This window comes from Labeo rohita, chromosome 9 (genome assembly GCF_022985175.1).
Source record: "Labeo rohita strain BAU-BD-2019 chromosome 9, IGBB_LRoh.1.0, whole genome shotgun sequence".
Taxonomy (NCBI): Eukaryota; Metazoa; Chordata; class Actinopteri; order Cypriniformes; family Cyprinidae; genus Labeo; species Labeo rohita.
In genome coordinates, this window is record NC_066877.1 from 32,927,367 (window position 1) to 32,943,881 (window position 16,515).

General features: G+C 32.9%; 1 protein-coding gene across 2 annotated transcripts in view; it reads right to left on the reverse strand.

The window, feature by feature from the left end:
• Positions 1 to 16,515, reverse strand: part of xirp2b (xin actin binding repeat containing 2b) — a 134,259-nt gene that overhangs the window by 73,098 nt on the left and 44,646 nt on the right. For both annotated transcript variants that reach the window (XR_007828419.1, XM_051119185.1), the window contains 2 exons: positions 16,334 to 16,447; positions 231 to 639 (listed from right to left, as the gene is read on the reverse strand). Coding sequence is in view for 1 of the 2 variants with exons in the window: in XM_051119185.1 (XP_050975142.1) it covers positions 231 to 235 (5 nt within the window). In the remaining variant the exon portion in view is untranslated. The remainder of the gene's footprint in view (positions 1 to 230; positions 640 to 16,333; positions 16,448 to 16,515) is intronic.

Below are 16,515 nucleotides of genomic sequence, written 5' to 3' on the forward strand. Positions count from 1 at the left end.
AACACGACTGATAGAGATGCTTTGAAATGTCCCAATTTATTCTAGCTTACGTTAAAATAACATTCAATCGATTTGACAACATTATAAGCACGTTTTATTAAAAATCACATAAATCTCTAGCTCATTTTTCAATCACCAATTTTAAGAAATTGACATAGCTATCACATGACACTCTTATTGTTCTTTAAAACCGCAGTTAGTCCACAGGACAACGATTTACACACACGCACCTCATTCAGAGTGTGTCCTCTGCAAAGAGTCAAGGTAGTTGAACCCATCAAAGTGAATGAATGCAGGGCAGTGGGGGCAAAACCTTTGCTATCACTTCTGTTGTGTCTAGCACGTAATTCACCCTCACAGCGCTTTGATACAGACACGCAAACGTGCTGGGTTTAATATTTCTCACCGGGTCGGAGGCAGAGTGATTGACGGACTCAGCAACGTGTCACCAGCATAATCTCTCGTCTTATTTTCAGAGCTGTGTGATCTGTAACTGTCATTCTAAATACTTGCTGAAAGAATGAAGCGGCACCTCGGACTAAGAAGAAGGACGGCGGACGTGACTAACACGGGTTTGCAGGGGCGTCATGCATCTATTTTTGAGGAGACGCTAGTCGCTGTCCTGGCCAACTTTGTGCCCTGGGAGAGATAAGACATAAACAAAGACAATAAAAACATGACAGTAGTTTACTGCAAATGTGTAGGACAGTCTAGAGCAGAGTTTCCAAACATTGAGGCTAAAGAAAATTTCAATGAACTGTTTTTTTCATTAATGGCATATTTTTTATTAATTTACTTTTATAAATTGCCGCTAGTTAAATGCATTTATAAAATACACAGCTTCTCTCACGTTTTAAATAATACATGAAATGGCTATATTAGGCTACATTCAAGGATTAGAAACAACTTGTGTTTCCTTTTGGTTCATTCTGAGGAGAAACACAATTTTAATGTGTAAGATTCATGTATTTTGAAGTCACCTTTGCAAAAGGTACGTGCGTATACATAAATAAGAAATATCTTATTGTTTCACATAAAAATATAATATACATATATTATACAAATCAACATTTATACATTCAGCATATAACAAATTATTAATATATTCATTAATTCATTGTCAAGTAAATGATTGTATGTATATTATATTATATTATATTATATTATTATGTTATATATGTATTTCTTCTTTAGTTATTTCATTTGAAAATATATATATATATATATATATATATATATAAGCGTATAACTAATTATGTAAATTAAGTATGTATTTTGTATAATGTAATATATATTTTACACAAAAACATACATAAAATACAGACATATAAATTTCTACAATTATTTAGTTATTTATTTATATATTAAATTATTAATTCATTGTCGAGTAAATGCATGAATGTATATTATATTTTTATTCAGAAAATTAAAAAAATTACTTTCTTCTTTAGGTATTGCATTTTTATATATATATATATATATATATATATATATATATAGCATATAACCATATATCATATTATGTAAATTATGAAATAATGTAAATTATTTCAATTAAATTATTATGTAAATTATAAGCAAAGAACATAAATTATGTAAATTATATATTATGTATTGTAATATATATTTTATACAAAAAACACACATATAATACATAAATATAAATTTGTAAAATTATTTATTTATTTATTAATATATTTATTAATTAATTCATTGTCCAGTAAATGCATGTATATATATTTTTTATTCAAAATGTAAAAATTATTAATTTATTTCATACATATATATATATATATATATATATATATATACACACTACCATTCAAAAGTTTGGGGTCAGTACATTTTTATTGTTTCTTTTTTTTTTTTTTTTTTTTTTTTTTTTAAGAAATTAATACTTTTATTCACCAAGGATGTATTAAGTTAATAATTAAAAGTTTATTAAAAGTTAATAATAAATAATTTACATTGTTATAAAATAAATAAACACTGTACTTTTTAAACTTGTTATTCATGAAAGAATCCTGAAAAAAAAAATTACAGGTTCCAAAAAATATTTGGCAGCACAACTGTTGATATTATCCAACATTGATCATTCTAATAATAAATCCGCATATTAGAATGATTTCTGAAGGATCATGTGACACTTAAGACTGGAGTAACAGCTGATAAAAATTCAGCTTTTCATCACAGGAATAAATTCTATTTTAAAGTATGTTAAAATAAAAAACATGATTTTATATTGTAAAAACATTTTGCAATATTACTGTTTTTTTTCTATATTTTTAATCAAATAAATGCAGCCTTGATGAGCATAAGAGACTACTTTAAAGACTATTACAAGTCTTACTGACCCCAAACTTTTGAACGGTAGTGTATATGTGACCCAGGATCACAAAACCAGTCATAAGGGTCATTTTTTTCAAAAGTGAGATTTATACATCATATGAAAGCTGAATAAATAAGCTTTTTATTGATGTATAGTTTGTTAGGGTAGCACAATATTTGGTCGAGACACAACTATTTAAAATCAGGAATCTGAGGGTGCAAAAAATATTAAATATTGAGAAAATTGCCTTTAAAGTTCTTCAAATAAAGTTCTTAACAATGTATATTACTAATCAAAAATTAAGTTTTCATACATTTACAGTAGGAATTTTACAAAATATCTTCATGGAACATGATCTTTACTTAATTTTCTAACTTAAAAATTTTGACCCATACAATGTATTTTTGGTTATTGCTACAAATAAACCCCAGCGACTTAAGACTGGTTTTGTGGTCCAGGGTCACATACATACATATATATATAAGCTTATATATATATATATATATATATATATATATATACAATAACTAAAGAAATAAACAAATATTTTATTTATTTATTTATTTATTTTTTCCCTGAAAGTTGCACTGCAAATCTTCTTGGCTGAACAATCTATTTAAATGGGGATGACGCTTTTGCATATATGAATCAAAAACATCTTCACAACAGCCCATTCTATTTCATTTCTAGACACTGTGATGGTCGCGACGACAATACCACTGTCACGATATAACACTTGTAATGAGGTGTTGTGTCGAAAAAGAGATATACAGCCATTTGCATTATCCGAAACACACACGGCGAAACATCATTACCAGGTGTTCATACCAACAAAATGTCTCTGCAATATCAAACACAAGTCACAACGGGTGTCAAATTCACAGCAGGCGCCTGCTCTGAATGGCGTGCCATAAAGCCCATGTCTTTTTCTGAATGCGTCTATAACCCATGCCACAAAAGTCATTTAAAATCCACACCAACATTTCAAAATGTGCGTTAGGAGAACAAACAGAAAACGAGGAGCCTTTTCCCTGGGAAAATGCATGTGGCAGCATTTCCCCGTGTTTGTAATGGCTTTAATGATTCCTCACTCCATAATTGGATCTGCGCTAATAAAACCGCATTTGTCTGTTTAATATACATGAATAAATGTTTGCTGCTTTGTATTCAAAGTTAATGTTCTCCTGCAATCCAAATTACCCTAAATGTTTTTTCCTCAATATTATGGTAATGATTGTACTGTTGTTTATCATTGTACAATCAAACAGGTTGCATCTATTGTTAATTCATAACTTGAAACCGGGAGACACTGCACTCACATATTTCACCACTAATGACTTTGTGTCATGGTTTCTCTGCTAATAGCAGTTAGATAACAACCCAAGGCCTTTTCCAATTGATCTGCAGCAAATTAAATTTGAGTGAAATGGAAATTTTATCATTTATGTACCTAATCCTGAGCTGACATCTTAGCATTCTGCTATCATACAAAACACGTTAGCTTCACCTGTAAGAAAGAACAATGACAAGTGAGATCTTTGATCAATTTGTTTTTCTCCTAAGCAGCAGTGAAATCAAAAGTTTTGACAAGAAACGAGAAGGGTCTGGCTGCAGACATGCACCTGCACTCTCAGACAACTGCACTTCCGGAAGTGACGTCACTTGCAGTCTTACTTTATTTTATTTATTTTTGTATTTTTTTAATTGAATCTCTCAACATTTTACAACAGTAGCCAGGTGGTGAAGACAAGAAAAAAATTAAACGAAATTACAATGCCACTTGCAATCGCCACCTGCACTTTCAGCTACCTGCGACGTCACTTGCAATCCACACAAATGGTGCGTGTTGCCAATGGAGACAAGACGCTGTGGTCGTTAAACGATTAAAACTAATTTAATAACATAACGTACAGGGTCCTGAAAGTCATCTGTAGGAGATAAAAACAAGACCCGCAAATCCGTGGCCACAGAACAGCAGAATATGAACGCAATGCGCAAAGTCTCTCGTTAAGCTTTTTCCTCCCGTAGAAAACCATTAACACTTGATATGGCTTAATGTATTAAGATACATTAAGTGTCATTAAACAATCAAATTTGTAATATAGTTTATTAATTTAATGTACCTCAAGGCAAGCATATGGCCATGAACACAATGTGCAAACTTTCACTTTTATACTTGCCCAGCAAATGCTTAATGTGGCAAAACGGACTAAGATGATAAAGACCAAATTCAATATAAACCTTACTGTTGTCAAACAATAAACCAGCAGATATGAACGCACCATAAGAAAGGCATTAGATGATATTAAAAGGACCAACTCTGTATAGGCAAGCAGACATGCCCAGAATGCAATGCATTAAATAGACGTTTTCCTCCCAGAGAAAATCAATATAAACAAAATACAGCAATATAAGAGCTGTAGAGATTATTCTTTATGGGAAAATGCGAATGTACGCGGCGTTGCGTTTATTCTGGGCTCACCTGCTTGTGTAGTTGTTTTAAGAATGAATAGGAGCATATTGAGTTCAGTCTTTACCATCTTAATCCGTTATGCCACATTATGCCACGTTTTGCGAAAGAAAACTCTATATAGCTTACATATACATTATATTAATAAACTGTATATCGAATTTGATCTTTTAATTGCATCTTAATACATTGAGCCATATTAAGTGTTAATGGTTTTCCATGGGAGGAAAACGCTTAACGAGAGACTTCATATTCTGTCGTTCATATTCTGCTTCATATTCATATTCGTTCATATTCTGCTGTTCTGTGGCCACAGATTTGTGTGTCTTGTATTTATCTCCTACAGATGACTTGCAGGACCCTGTATGTTATGCTAAATTAGTTTTAATCGTTTAACCAACACAGCTTCTTGTCTCCACTGGCAACACGCACGATTTGTGTGGATTGCAAGTGACGTCGCAGGTAGCTGAGAGTGCAGGTGGCGATTGCAAGTGACATTGTAATTTAGTTTCTTTTTTTCTTGTCTTCACCACCTGGCTACTGTTGTAAAATGTTGAGAAATTCGATTAAAAAAATAATAAATATATAAAATAAAGTAAAAAATAAAATAGACTGCAAATTACGTCACTTGCGGAAGTACAGGCGTCTGAGAGTGCAGGTGTCTGAGAGTGCAGGCGCATGTCTGCAGCCAGACCCTATTGCAAGAAACCCCAGTAATCTCATATGCGTCTCATCTAGCGTTACAGAAGAGATATCTACAACATCTCAAACTGTGCTTAGATGAGTCAAGATCAATAAAAGTCTAAATTCTTTTTTCATTTATCCTATATAAGCCATTTTAAGAGCAATATCTGGGATAAAAACACAACTAAAGCCCTGTTTGGATGGTAATTGTTTCTCATGTGGACATCAGTAAAAAATAAATTTAAATGGCACCTCAGCGATAAAACTCATTGACTTAGTAGACAATTTATTCACAGCATAATGAGAATGAATTCACATTTAATAACATCCTATTTGTTACTTGATTATTAAATTTTGTGTTTAAAAATAGATGCACTATAGTCACACTGTCTCTCAAAATGATGGATGCCATTAATAATGTGGAGATTAGCAGAAATAACTTTTACATAAGGTAAACATGAAGCTGTTTGGCTTATATTTTTATGTATGTAATTGTAGATAATATTGTAAAATTGCATTGCATACCTGTTGCTGTCATAATAATGTTTATATGGTTTTCTTTCTTTCTTCTTTTTGTTCTTAAAGGAGAAGTCCACTTCCAGAACAACACATTACAGATAATGTACTCACCCCCGAGTCATCCAAGATGTCTTTCTTCATTAAAAAAGAAATTAGGGTTTTTAAGGAAAACATACAGTGTTTTTTCTCCATATAGTGGACTTCAATGCAGTTGCAATGCAGCTTCAAAGAGGTCTACAATGATCCCAGCAGAGGAATAAGGGTCTTATTAGCGAAACAATCTGCCATTTCCTGAATAAAATGAAAATGTATATACTTTTTAACCACAAACGCTCATCTTACAGTAGCTCGACTTAAACGCATTACATAATCATGTTGGAAAGGTCACACTTGATGTAGGCGGAAGTACCGACCCAGTGTTCACAAAGCAAACGTGCAAAGACTGTCAAACGCTGTAGGCCCTAGCCTACCTTTTTGAACTGGATCAATCTTCAGTGTAAATGCATTGTAAACAGCACTTTGTTAGCAAGCATTCATGATATAGAACAACTAAAACATTATTAATCATTCTGATATGACATATCAGCTGAGAAATGCAATAAAATGAGTGTTTTTCTGTAACTAAGTTTCTGAGTCATTTTTAACGCTGGGTTATTTTTTTCTACCCAACCGCTGGGTTAAGCCTGTCTCAGCTGCTGAGTTTCAGTCAGAGCATGGGCTTTTTGAGTCCTCTACAGGAGAGACAAGTTCTCAGCACCGCCGATTTGGTGCACTTCTTCAGCGAAATAAAGGTTTGTATACATTTTATTTAATTTATAAAGATATGATGGAAGCAAGATGGAAACGCCTTTTGCCTTGCATAAAATAAATGGATTTTGTCCATTATAGTACTGAGTTTAATTTAATTTAATGTTAAAATATGTTCTCTAATGTCAGTACTGTTAGTTTATGGGCAAGTTTTGGAGTCAGTCATGGCATCTTTCAGCTACGAGTGAAACGTGAGGCCACGGTCTGAAATTTGTACTTCCCCCGGCGAACAGCAGTCCTTCCCTTGCGCAGATTTTGGCAACACACCGGCACAAGAATTAACGTTATTTTTATAAAAAGCGATTACAGGGAATGATTGAATACATCAAAATTAAAATGATATTTGTAAATATTACACTTTTTATGTCTAAAATGCTTGTTAAATGAGTTTAAATGTATGCAATATATATATATATATATATATATATATATATATATATTCTCATATATCTTTAAAGAGCAGTATCTGAGATAAAAACACAACTAAGACCTCAAGCAATAAAATTTCCCTCAACTTTGAAACTTTTTTCATCATTAAACAAAGGCCTCAAAAAAGGAAAAGCAATGGCTATGAATCCTTGTGGCTGAAAGAATAAAAGAACATTTCAACTGCTGCCTTCAGGAAGAAGACATCAGAATACAATTTTGAGAGTGTTAAATAGTCTACTGTGATTTTGGAGGGTAAAGGCCAGGAATGAGATGAGACTTTTGGGTCAAGATTAGGTCTAAATCTGATTTCGAAATCTGTCAACCTTTCCACAAGCCTAAAGACGACTAATACGTGACACTTAACAAATGAGGTGCTTCGAGCATATGCTTTAATTCCTCCGATGCCTCCTGCTGGACCTTTCACATCACTCTTTACAGCACTTCAGCGTCCAGGCTTGGCCATTTTCCCAGATGCAATGGCTATTAAGAGATCGTGCTTTATCACCAAAGGGACTATGGGAATTGAGAACTGATTCCTATTCAGAAACGGTTCCATTTTATAAGAAACACTCAAACCAAATCATTTTTGTAATATTTCGTTGATTAACTGGTTCTTAAACGTCTACACTTTTCCATCGATAATCCCTGCGTTGAAATAATTTAACATATCTTAATGTACTACAAAAACAGCCAATTTTTCACACTTCCCATTTAAAGCCAAAACAACCAGTCCAAAAAATGAGACAACATAGCTGCAGAGGTTTTTCTTCCTCTGTGTTGCCCACTATAAAATGAACAAATGTTGATTAATGTACCAAAGCGATGACCACACAATTCCCCTTAAACCTTAATGAACATAAACACCATTTGCACGCAAGAACGATGCCATAATCAAAAGATTTACCTTAACGCCTCTTACCCATCCACATCCATTATATAGACACATCTTAACATACACTAATACTTTATCCTCGCAAGACCAACATTATTTAGCATCTTATTGATCATAAACATTGTCTAATGACAAATGGTTGAGCTCACCAGCCTAATCTAAAAGTTTTACATTGAACTTGTTTTCGACAGAAACCCAATAGGCTATAAAGAAAAGCCTTTTTGGCTTTGTGTTTTGATTATGCTGTGATCGCCTGAAGACAGTGTTTACAACCAGCAGGTTTTAAAGATTTTGTGTTACTGGGTTGTTGATTTGGTACATTAAGCAATGTTGGGCTGTTTCCATGTTATGGGGATCTAAAGCGTCGAAAACTTTTTGTCTTTGTTCTTGGATTACAGCTTGTTTGGGAGTAGATATTGTGTACTACGAGTAAGAAATCTGGTTTCCTTAAAGCGTTTATCACGTTAACCATTTTAGATTTCTGCACCGCTGCTTCTAAATCTAAAGCGCTGTGGAAAAAAATAATGTTTTAGCTGAGTGTTGAGTTTGCAGTGTGAATTGAATGTGATGACAGAGCATGATTGGCCGCTTAAAAATAATACAAAAGACAATAAATAGAAACGCATTTTTCTACTTTCCTGTCCTGCCTGGTTGCATATAGCTCTGATCCGCAACAAATGACTCTTACATGCTGGTTGTGTTTAAAGAAACAGTTCATCCAAAAATAAAAACTGGATGAAAATCTGCTCTCCCTCAGGGCATCCAAGATGTAGACGTTTGTTTCTTCAGATTTGGAGCAATGTAGCATTACATTACTTGCTCACCAATGGATCCTCTGCAGTGAATAGGTGCCGTCAGAATGAGAGTCAAAACGGCTGATTAAAACACAATAATCTAATCCACACGACTCATTTGATTAACATCTTGCAGGGCTCTACACTTACTCTTCTTTTAAAAAAAAGAAGCACACTAACCTAAAAAAAAAAATAGGAGCACAGTCAAAATTTTAGAAGCACCTTTTAGAAGCATCAAAAATTTGCCTTCCCATTATGTGGTGATATTTGACTTGATTTTGAATTGATTTAGAGGGGAATTTTGTTTTTACCTTAATATTTTTTAAGCGTTTCAAAATTTCTAATTAAAACAACAGAATAAGAACAAGTAGAATAAGTTAATAATAAAATGAAATCAGTATTAACAAAATTAATTTGTACTACAGAGGTGGCACAGAACACAAAAGTGGCTTGTAGGTGTATTTTCATGTTTAATGAGGCTCAGGGGTGACATGAGTGCAATTAAATTCATAAATTCATGTTGAGATTAATGTTTTAAATATAACATTTTGAATACAGAAATGTTAAATGATTTAAAAAACCGAAAAGAAACTTTAAAAATGAAACTAAATCTGCCAGTAGGTGGCGGCAAGACACTGATTCAATTACTGAATCATTCATTCATTTGATTCATTCGAACGGCTGATTAATTCAGGAATAAAGCAAGTGACTGTCTTTATGAATGAGAAACTGAATCATTGACTCATGATTGGTTTAAAAACGGACGTTCATTCCTAAACAAAATACCGCTGTGTTTGAATAGAGATGCGCAGTGGCTCAGTGACTTGTTTCAGACTATTTTTAATGACAAAATAGAGCAAAAACAAGAGTAAACTTCTTGTTTATATAACTGTTAAATAAATATCTCATTTACAAACTTTCTTAAAAATCATTAAAAGCTGTCAATCATCTTAGTTAATCGTGATCTCACACAGTTCCATTATAATCAACGAAGCTCTCTAAATTACACAATCAATCTCTTATTTACACTTTCTCTACTTTTTGTTTATGAAAGGATTCATGAGATATGTCTGAGATATATTACTCAACATTGCAAAAAATACGTAAAAACTTTTTAATCTCCCCTCAGCGCAAACACAAATATACTGATCGGGTCAATCGCACTGGTGCTCCTAAATATTTTTTCATAGTCGCACGCAGTAGTTTTCAGTCGCAAATGCGATTGAAAAGGTCGCACTGTAGAGCCCTGTCTTGTGAAGCGAAAAGTTGAATGTTACTAATAAACAAATCCATCAAGACATTTTAACTAAAATACCAGTCCATAATTTATAATAATACTTCCTCCAGTGAAAAAGTCCTTTCTCATCAAAATCCACCCACATATTTGTTTAGAACTGTTTTGGATTTTTTTCAATTGTAAACAGTACTTATTTCTCTCCTGATTCAGACGAGATGAGAAAGCAATATTATAAAGAGTTAAAACATCTTAAAGGATGTTTTAACTCATCACTAATTCGTAGCATTGTGAACGCGCATCCCAGAACCTGTGCTACACAAGCTTTTGTGCTTAAAAAGTACAAAATGTTTATTTTCAGAAAATTTCAAGACCCTTCTTCCTCGGCTGGGATCGTTTAGAGCCCGTTGAAGCCACATTTAAACTACATTTTGGAAGTTCAAAATCGGGGCACCAATCAAGACCATTATATGAAGAAAAATTCTGAAATGCTTTCCTCAAAAACCATAATTTCTTTACGACTGAAGACAGAAAGACATGAATATCTTGGATGACAAGGGGGTGAGTATATTATTTGTGAATTGTTGTTCTGGAACTGGACTTTGTTTCATAAAAACATGCAGATTTTTGCCTTTGAAGACATCAGTTGATGGACTGGTGTGGATTACTTGTGGATTATTGTGATGTTTTTATCAGCTGTTTGGACTCTCATTCTGACGGCACCCATTCACTGCAGAGGATCTACTGGTGAGCAAATGTAATGCTACATCTCTCCAAATTGGTTCTGATGAAGAAACAAACTCATTTACATCTTGGCTGGCCTGAGTCAATTTTTAGCACATTTTCATTTTTGGGTAAACTATTCCTTTAATGAATGATTCCTGAACTCAAAAGTTATTGGTGTAATAACTTGATCTAACGCATTAAATTAGAGCAGTTCTTGAGTCATTAAACGCAACTCGAAATGAACACAAAATTTGTGATTGATTGAACAAAACACTTCAGCGGGAACAAACACGCATGGCTGCCACTGTACGTACTAAATTAAAAAGCACCTTGAATGCTAAACAGCAGATGAGTTGCAGGGAAACCCTTGATGACAAAGCTACATTTGGTTAGATGACAGCACAAGCTTCCTAAAAGAAATCTCGGTCAGGCCGTCCTGCGCTTTCCATCTAGGCATCGAGCCAAAGCTCTCCATCTTGTTCCTCATAAAATCTCCATCACAATGCTTTTTCTGTCTGAGACGCAGAGTAATCCTCCTTTATCTGTCAGTCCTATGACAAACTAACAATACATGATGATACATCGCCGAATAAATGCAGGTTAATTTATGACGTGCAATTTATTTCTTTTGTCTTTCTTAACTTGTTTTTACTGTTTATATTATATTATGTAATGTTTGTTTTCTTCAAAGCACTATGTAAACCCATAAGCTATATAAACTAAGCTTTACTTACATGCGGGTGGCATCTAAGCGCATTTGCACTTTTGTAATGTAAAAGGCTCAGAGCCTTTCAAGATGTGTTTTGGCCAAAACAGATTTTTTTTTCAGGAGGCAGTGTAAAAATAAACATCACAAAAAAGCATGCTAAACATGTTCACAACATGGTCTGCAAATCAGCCTGAAAGAGTAAAATTGGTGAAAATGGACTAATTAAAAGTTAAACAACTCACCCACTCAGATATCATCAGTTTCTGTAACATCAGGACGGAAATGAACTTCAGATCTGAAGAAACTTGATCTGTGACTGAGCCAGATTTTAGCAACTAATCAGCTCAGAGAAATTAAAGATGTACCTCAGTGTTTAACCATTCTTTTCATAAAATATTTTATGCAATACAAAACATGTGCATGCAGTATAGTTGAAGTCAAAAGTTTACATACACCTTGCAGAATCTGCAAAATGTTAATTATTTTACCAAAATAAGAGGGATCATACAAAATGCATGTTATTTTTTATTTAGTACTGACCTGAATAAGATATTTCACATAAAAAGATGTTTGCATATAGTCCACAAGAGTAAATAATAGTTGAATTTATAGAAATGACCCTGTTCATACACGGTTTACATACACTTGATTCTTAATACTGTGTTGTTACCTGAATGATCCACAGCTGTGTTTTCTGTTTATTGATAATTGTTCATGAGTCCATTTGTCCTGAACAGTTCAACTGCCTGCTGTTCTTCAGAAAAATCCTTCAGGTCGCACAAATTCTTTTCAAAAGCATTTTTGTGTATTTGAACCCTTTCCAACGATGACTGTATGATTTTGAGATGCATCTTTTGACACTGAGGACAATTGAGGGACTCAAATGCTACTATTACAGAAGGTTCAAATGCTCACTGATGCTCCAGAAGGAAAAACGATGCATTAAGAGCTGGGGGTGAAAACTTTTGAATTTAAAGATCAGGGTAAATTGATCTTATTTTGTCTTCTGGGAAACATGTAAGCATCTTCTGTAGCTTCTGAAGGGCAGTACTAAATGGAAAAAACATGCTATTTAGACAAAATATGAAAAATGTACACATCTTCATTCTGTTCAAAAGTTTAAACCCCTGGCTCTTAATGCATCATGTTTGAACCTTCTGTAATAGTTGCATATGAGCCCCTCGGTTGTGCTCAGTGTGAAAAGATGGATCTCAAAATCATATAGTCATTGTTGGAAAGGGTTCAAATACACAAAAATGCTGAAAAACCAAAGAATTTGTGGGACCAGAAGGATTTTTCTGAAGAACAGCGAGCGGTTTAACTGTTCAGGACATCAAAAAAAGAGTTCAGGAATCTTATTTTGGTAAAATAGTTAACATTTAGCAGATTCTGCAGGGTGTATGTAAACTTTTGACTTCAACTGTATTTTTTGAGTGGTTAAAAATTATAATACACATAAATATTAAATAAATATAATGTATTATATTAAAGTGCTCTAAAATATTTTATTTAATGTAACCTTTTTTTAATTGAATATTCTATGAAGCATGGTTAAAAATATTTCTTGTAAAATTATGCATTTTTTAAAAATATTTTAATCAATTAATAATATTTTAGATTATATACTGAAGTTCTAATCTTAATATTTAATTTTATGAAGTTATCAAAAAACAGTATGGTAAACATTTTGTGGTTCTGTGCAATAAAATTAAATCCTATTTTAATGGCTGTTAAATATTTTGACGCCTGAACTTAGTTTAGAGAAATGCATTCCAAATATAACTGCTATAAAAATAGGCTGTTGCACATAAATATTGGTGTTTGTGTCACAGCATTATCAAGGGACAAAGCCAACATGAAACAAAGCAAAACATACAGACCATGTAACAGCGAAAAAGAGTCTGTGTTTGTTTTTAGTTCATCTGAGCCCATGAGAGTGTTGCATCATTGTCAGCATTGGAGTCTACATACATGTGTGAGTGTGTGAGTGATTAAGTGTGCCTGTGCATGCACGGTGTGGCGTATTTAAACATTTATGTCAATGCACACACGCCTGCTAGTGCAACAAAACAATTTAAAACAGCTAAAAGGAAAAATCTGATCAATTATAAACCTTTTCTGAATGAAATATTCAGTCCTGTTTCCGACAAAAATAAAAAGCTTATACATACATCTGTACAATGGGAGTAAGCGCTCATGCATATTCATTAGGAAACATCAATACAAGAATCTGTTGCCATTCATATTTCATCAAAGACTTCTGTGGCAGGAATTACTTTGAGCTTTCCTGACACATTTCTGTGGAAGTCTCAGTCTGAGCGGCAGACGCTGATTTCCCCTGATTAGCTATAAAGCGAGCGTAAACAAGCGCAACAAAAGAACAAACAAAAACACACAACCAATGTCACAATCAGAAAAGCAAAAGACATTTGCTTTTCTTTCATTGCGTTTTATAGTGCAATACATTTCCTTATAGACTGCGATATTAAATCTGCATCTAATAAGAAAGTGTTGAATGAAGCAAATGGCGTTTTTAGTAATGCAGTAATGCACTACAGCAGTTTTGTTCTCTAATTCCACCTTTAAGAAATAGTGCAATCATTTAATCACACATATTTCACTCTAAAATCTGCATAATTGTTTTCTTCCATGAAACACACAATGACTTATTAAGCAGAAACTCCTAGCTTTTTTTGTTCATACAATGAAAGTTAATGGTGATCTGTTCTGCCAAGCTTAAAAAGACACCAAAACACCATAAAGGTACCTTAAATGCAATGTACAATTGCAGTAAAAAGTTTACATACACCTTGCAGAATCTGCAAAATGTTAATTATTTTACCAAAATAAAAGGGATCATACAAAATGCTTGTTATTTTTATTTAGTACTCACCTGAATAAGACATTTCACATAAAAGTTGTTTACATATAGTCCACAAGAGAAAATAATAGCTGAATTTATAAAAATGACCCCATTCAAAAGTGTGTGTTTTTTTTTTGATAAGTGAAAATGAAAGTTGATAGTTGTTCATGAGTCTCTTGTTTGTCCTGAACATTTAAACTGACTGCTGTTCTTCAGAAAAATCCTTCAGGTCCCACAAACTCTTTGGTTTTATCCAAAAATATGATATTTAGGCAAAATAAGAAAAATGTACATATCCTCATTCCATTCAAAAGTTTTTACCCCCTGGATCTTAAAGCATTGTTTTTCCTTCTGAAGCATCAATGAGCATTTGAACCTTCTGTAGTAGTTGTATATGAGTCCCTCAGTTGTCCTCAGTGTGAAACATGGATCTCAAAATCATACAGTCATTGTTGGAAAGGGTTCAAATACACAAAAAATGCAGGAAAACCAAAGAATTTGTGGGACCTGAAGGATTTTTCTGAAGAACAGCGGGCAGTTTAGCTGTTCAGGATGAACAAGGGAGTCATGAACAACTATCACTAAACAAAAAAAAAAAAAAAAAAAAAAAAAACAGCTGTGGATTATTCAGGTAACAAAACAGTATTAAGAAACTGTTGAAGAGGGTCATTTTTATAAATTTAAAATTATTTTCTCTTGTGGACTATATGTTAACATCTTTTATGTTAAAACATTTTATTCAGGTCAGTATCAAAATAAAAAAACAACATGCATTTTGTATGATCCCTCTTATTTTGGAAACAAAAAAAAGCATTTTGTAGATTCTGCAAGGTGTATGTACTTTTTTGATTTCAGCTGTATATCACTCAATGCATAACACTATATTCTGTGTTTTTTTTAATCATATGATAGATTTGTGTTTTCACTAATAGTCTCTGCAGCTCTGATTACACATTTGTGCTCACATTAAAATAAAAATAATGACAAGATTTAACTGAGGAAAAGATGATCAGTGAATAACAGAGGGAGGAACGACATTAAAGTGATTGAAATATGACAGTTTCCATGTGCAAACTGTATGATTTTTGCTATAGTTTGCGGTCTGAGAACTTGTTTGAGGATCTGCAGATTAACTGTCTTTACAATCAAAATGAGAAACAGATTTTTAGCAGTCCTAAGTGCAACTGCCACTAATGAAGGCCTACTAATTAAGAACTAATATGAGCAAAGCAATTACACTGTAAGATGTAAGTTTTTTTTTTTAAATATAAAAAAATATTTTTTATAATGACTTTTATTCAGCAAAAACACATTAGGTTAATAAAAAATGAAAAAAAAAATCTGTTTTAAAAAAGTGCTTATTTTGAATTTTCTATTCAATAAAGAACCAAAAAAAAAAAAAATCACAATTTTTACAAAATATTTGATTTCTGAAGGAACATGTGACACTGAAGACTGGAGTAATGATGCTGAAAATTCAGCTTTGCATCACAGGAATAAATTTAATTTTTAAAAATATTCAAATAAAAAACAGTTATTTGAAATTGTAATAATATTTCACAACTTTACTGATTTTACTGTATTTTTCTCCAAATAAATGCAGCCTTGGTGAGCAAAAGAAACTTTTTTCAAAAAATTAAAAATGTTATCATCCCCAAACTTTTGAATGAGTGTATGCATATTCATACCAGCTTGTGTATATGATACGCAATATGATTGTACTTCTTGATTTTGTTTTACTAAGTCATATTGTGCTTTTGAATTGTGGAAATCTTAACACCAAAAACAATAATAACAATGCGAACCAATGTCATAACTAAAATATGCAAAGATATACATCATATGGTGTAATATAAGGTTGTAATATAATGTTTCACCTGAATGTTTTTCACCCTCCAAACTTAAGTTTTCTCTTCTTACAGGTGCTGGTTTTGTTGTCAGATCAGGGGAAAGTGTCTACGACAGTAGATCCTTAGAGGAACGGCCCACTTCTTGTGAGTCAGGAGAAAAAATGCAAACGTGTAAGAGAAGCCAGACTCTCATGTTCAGCAATCAGTTA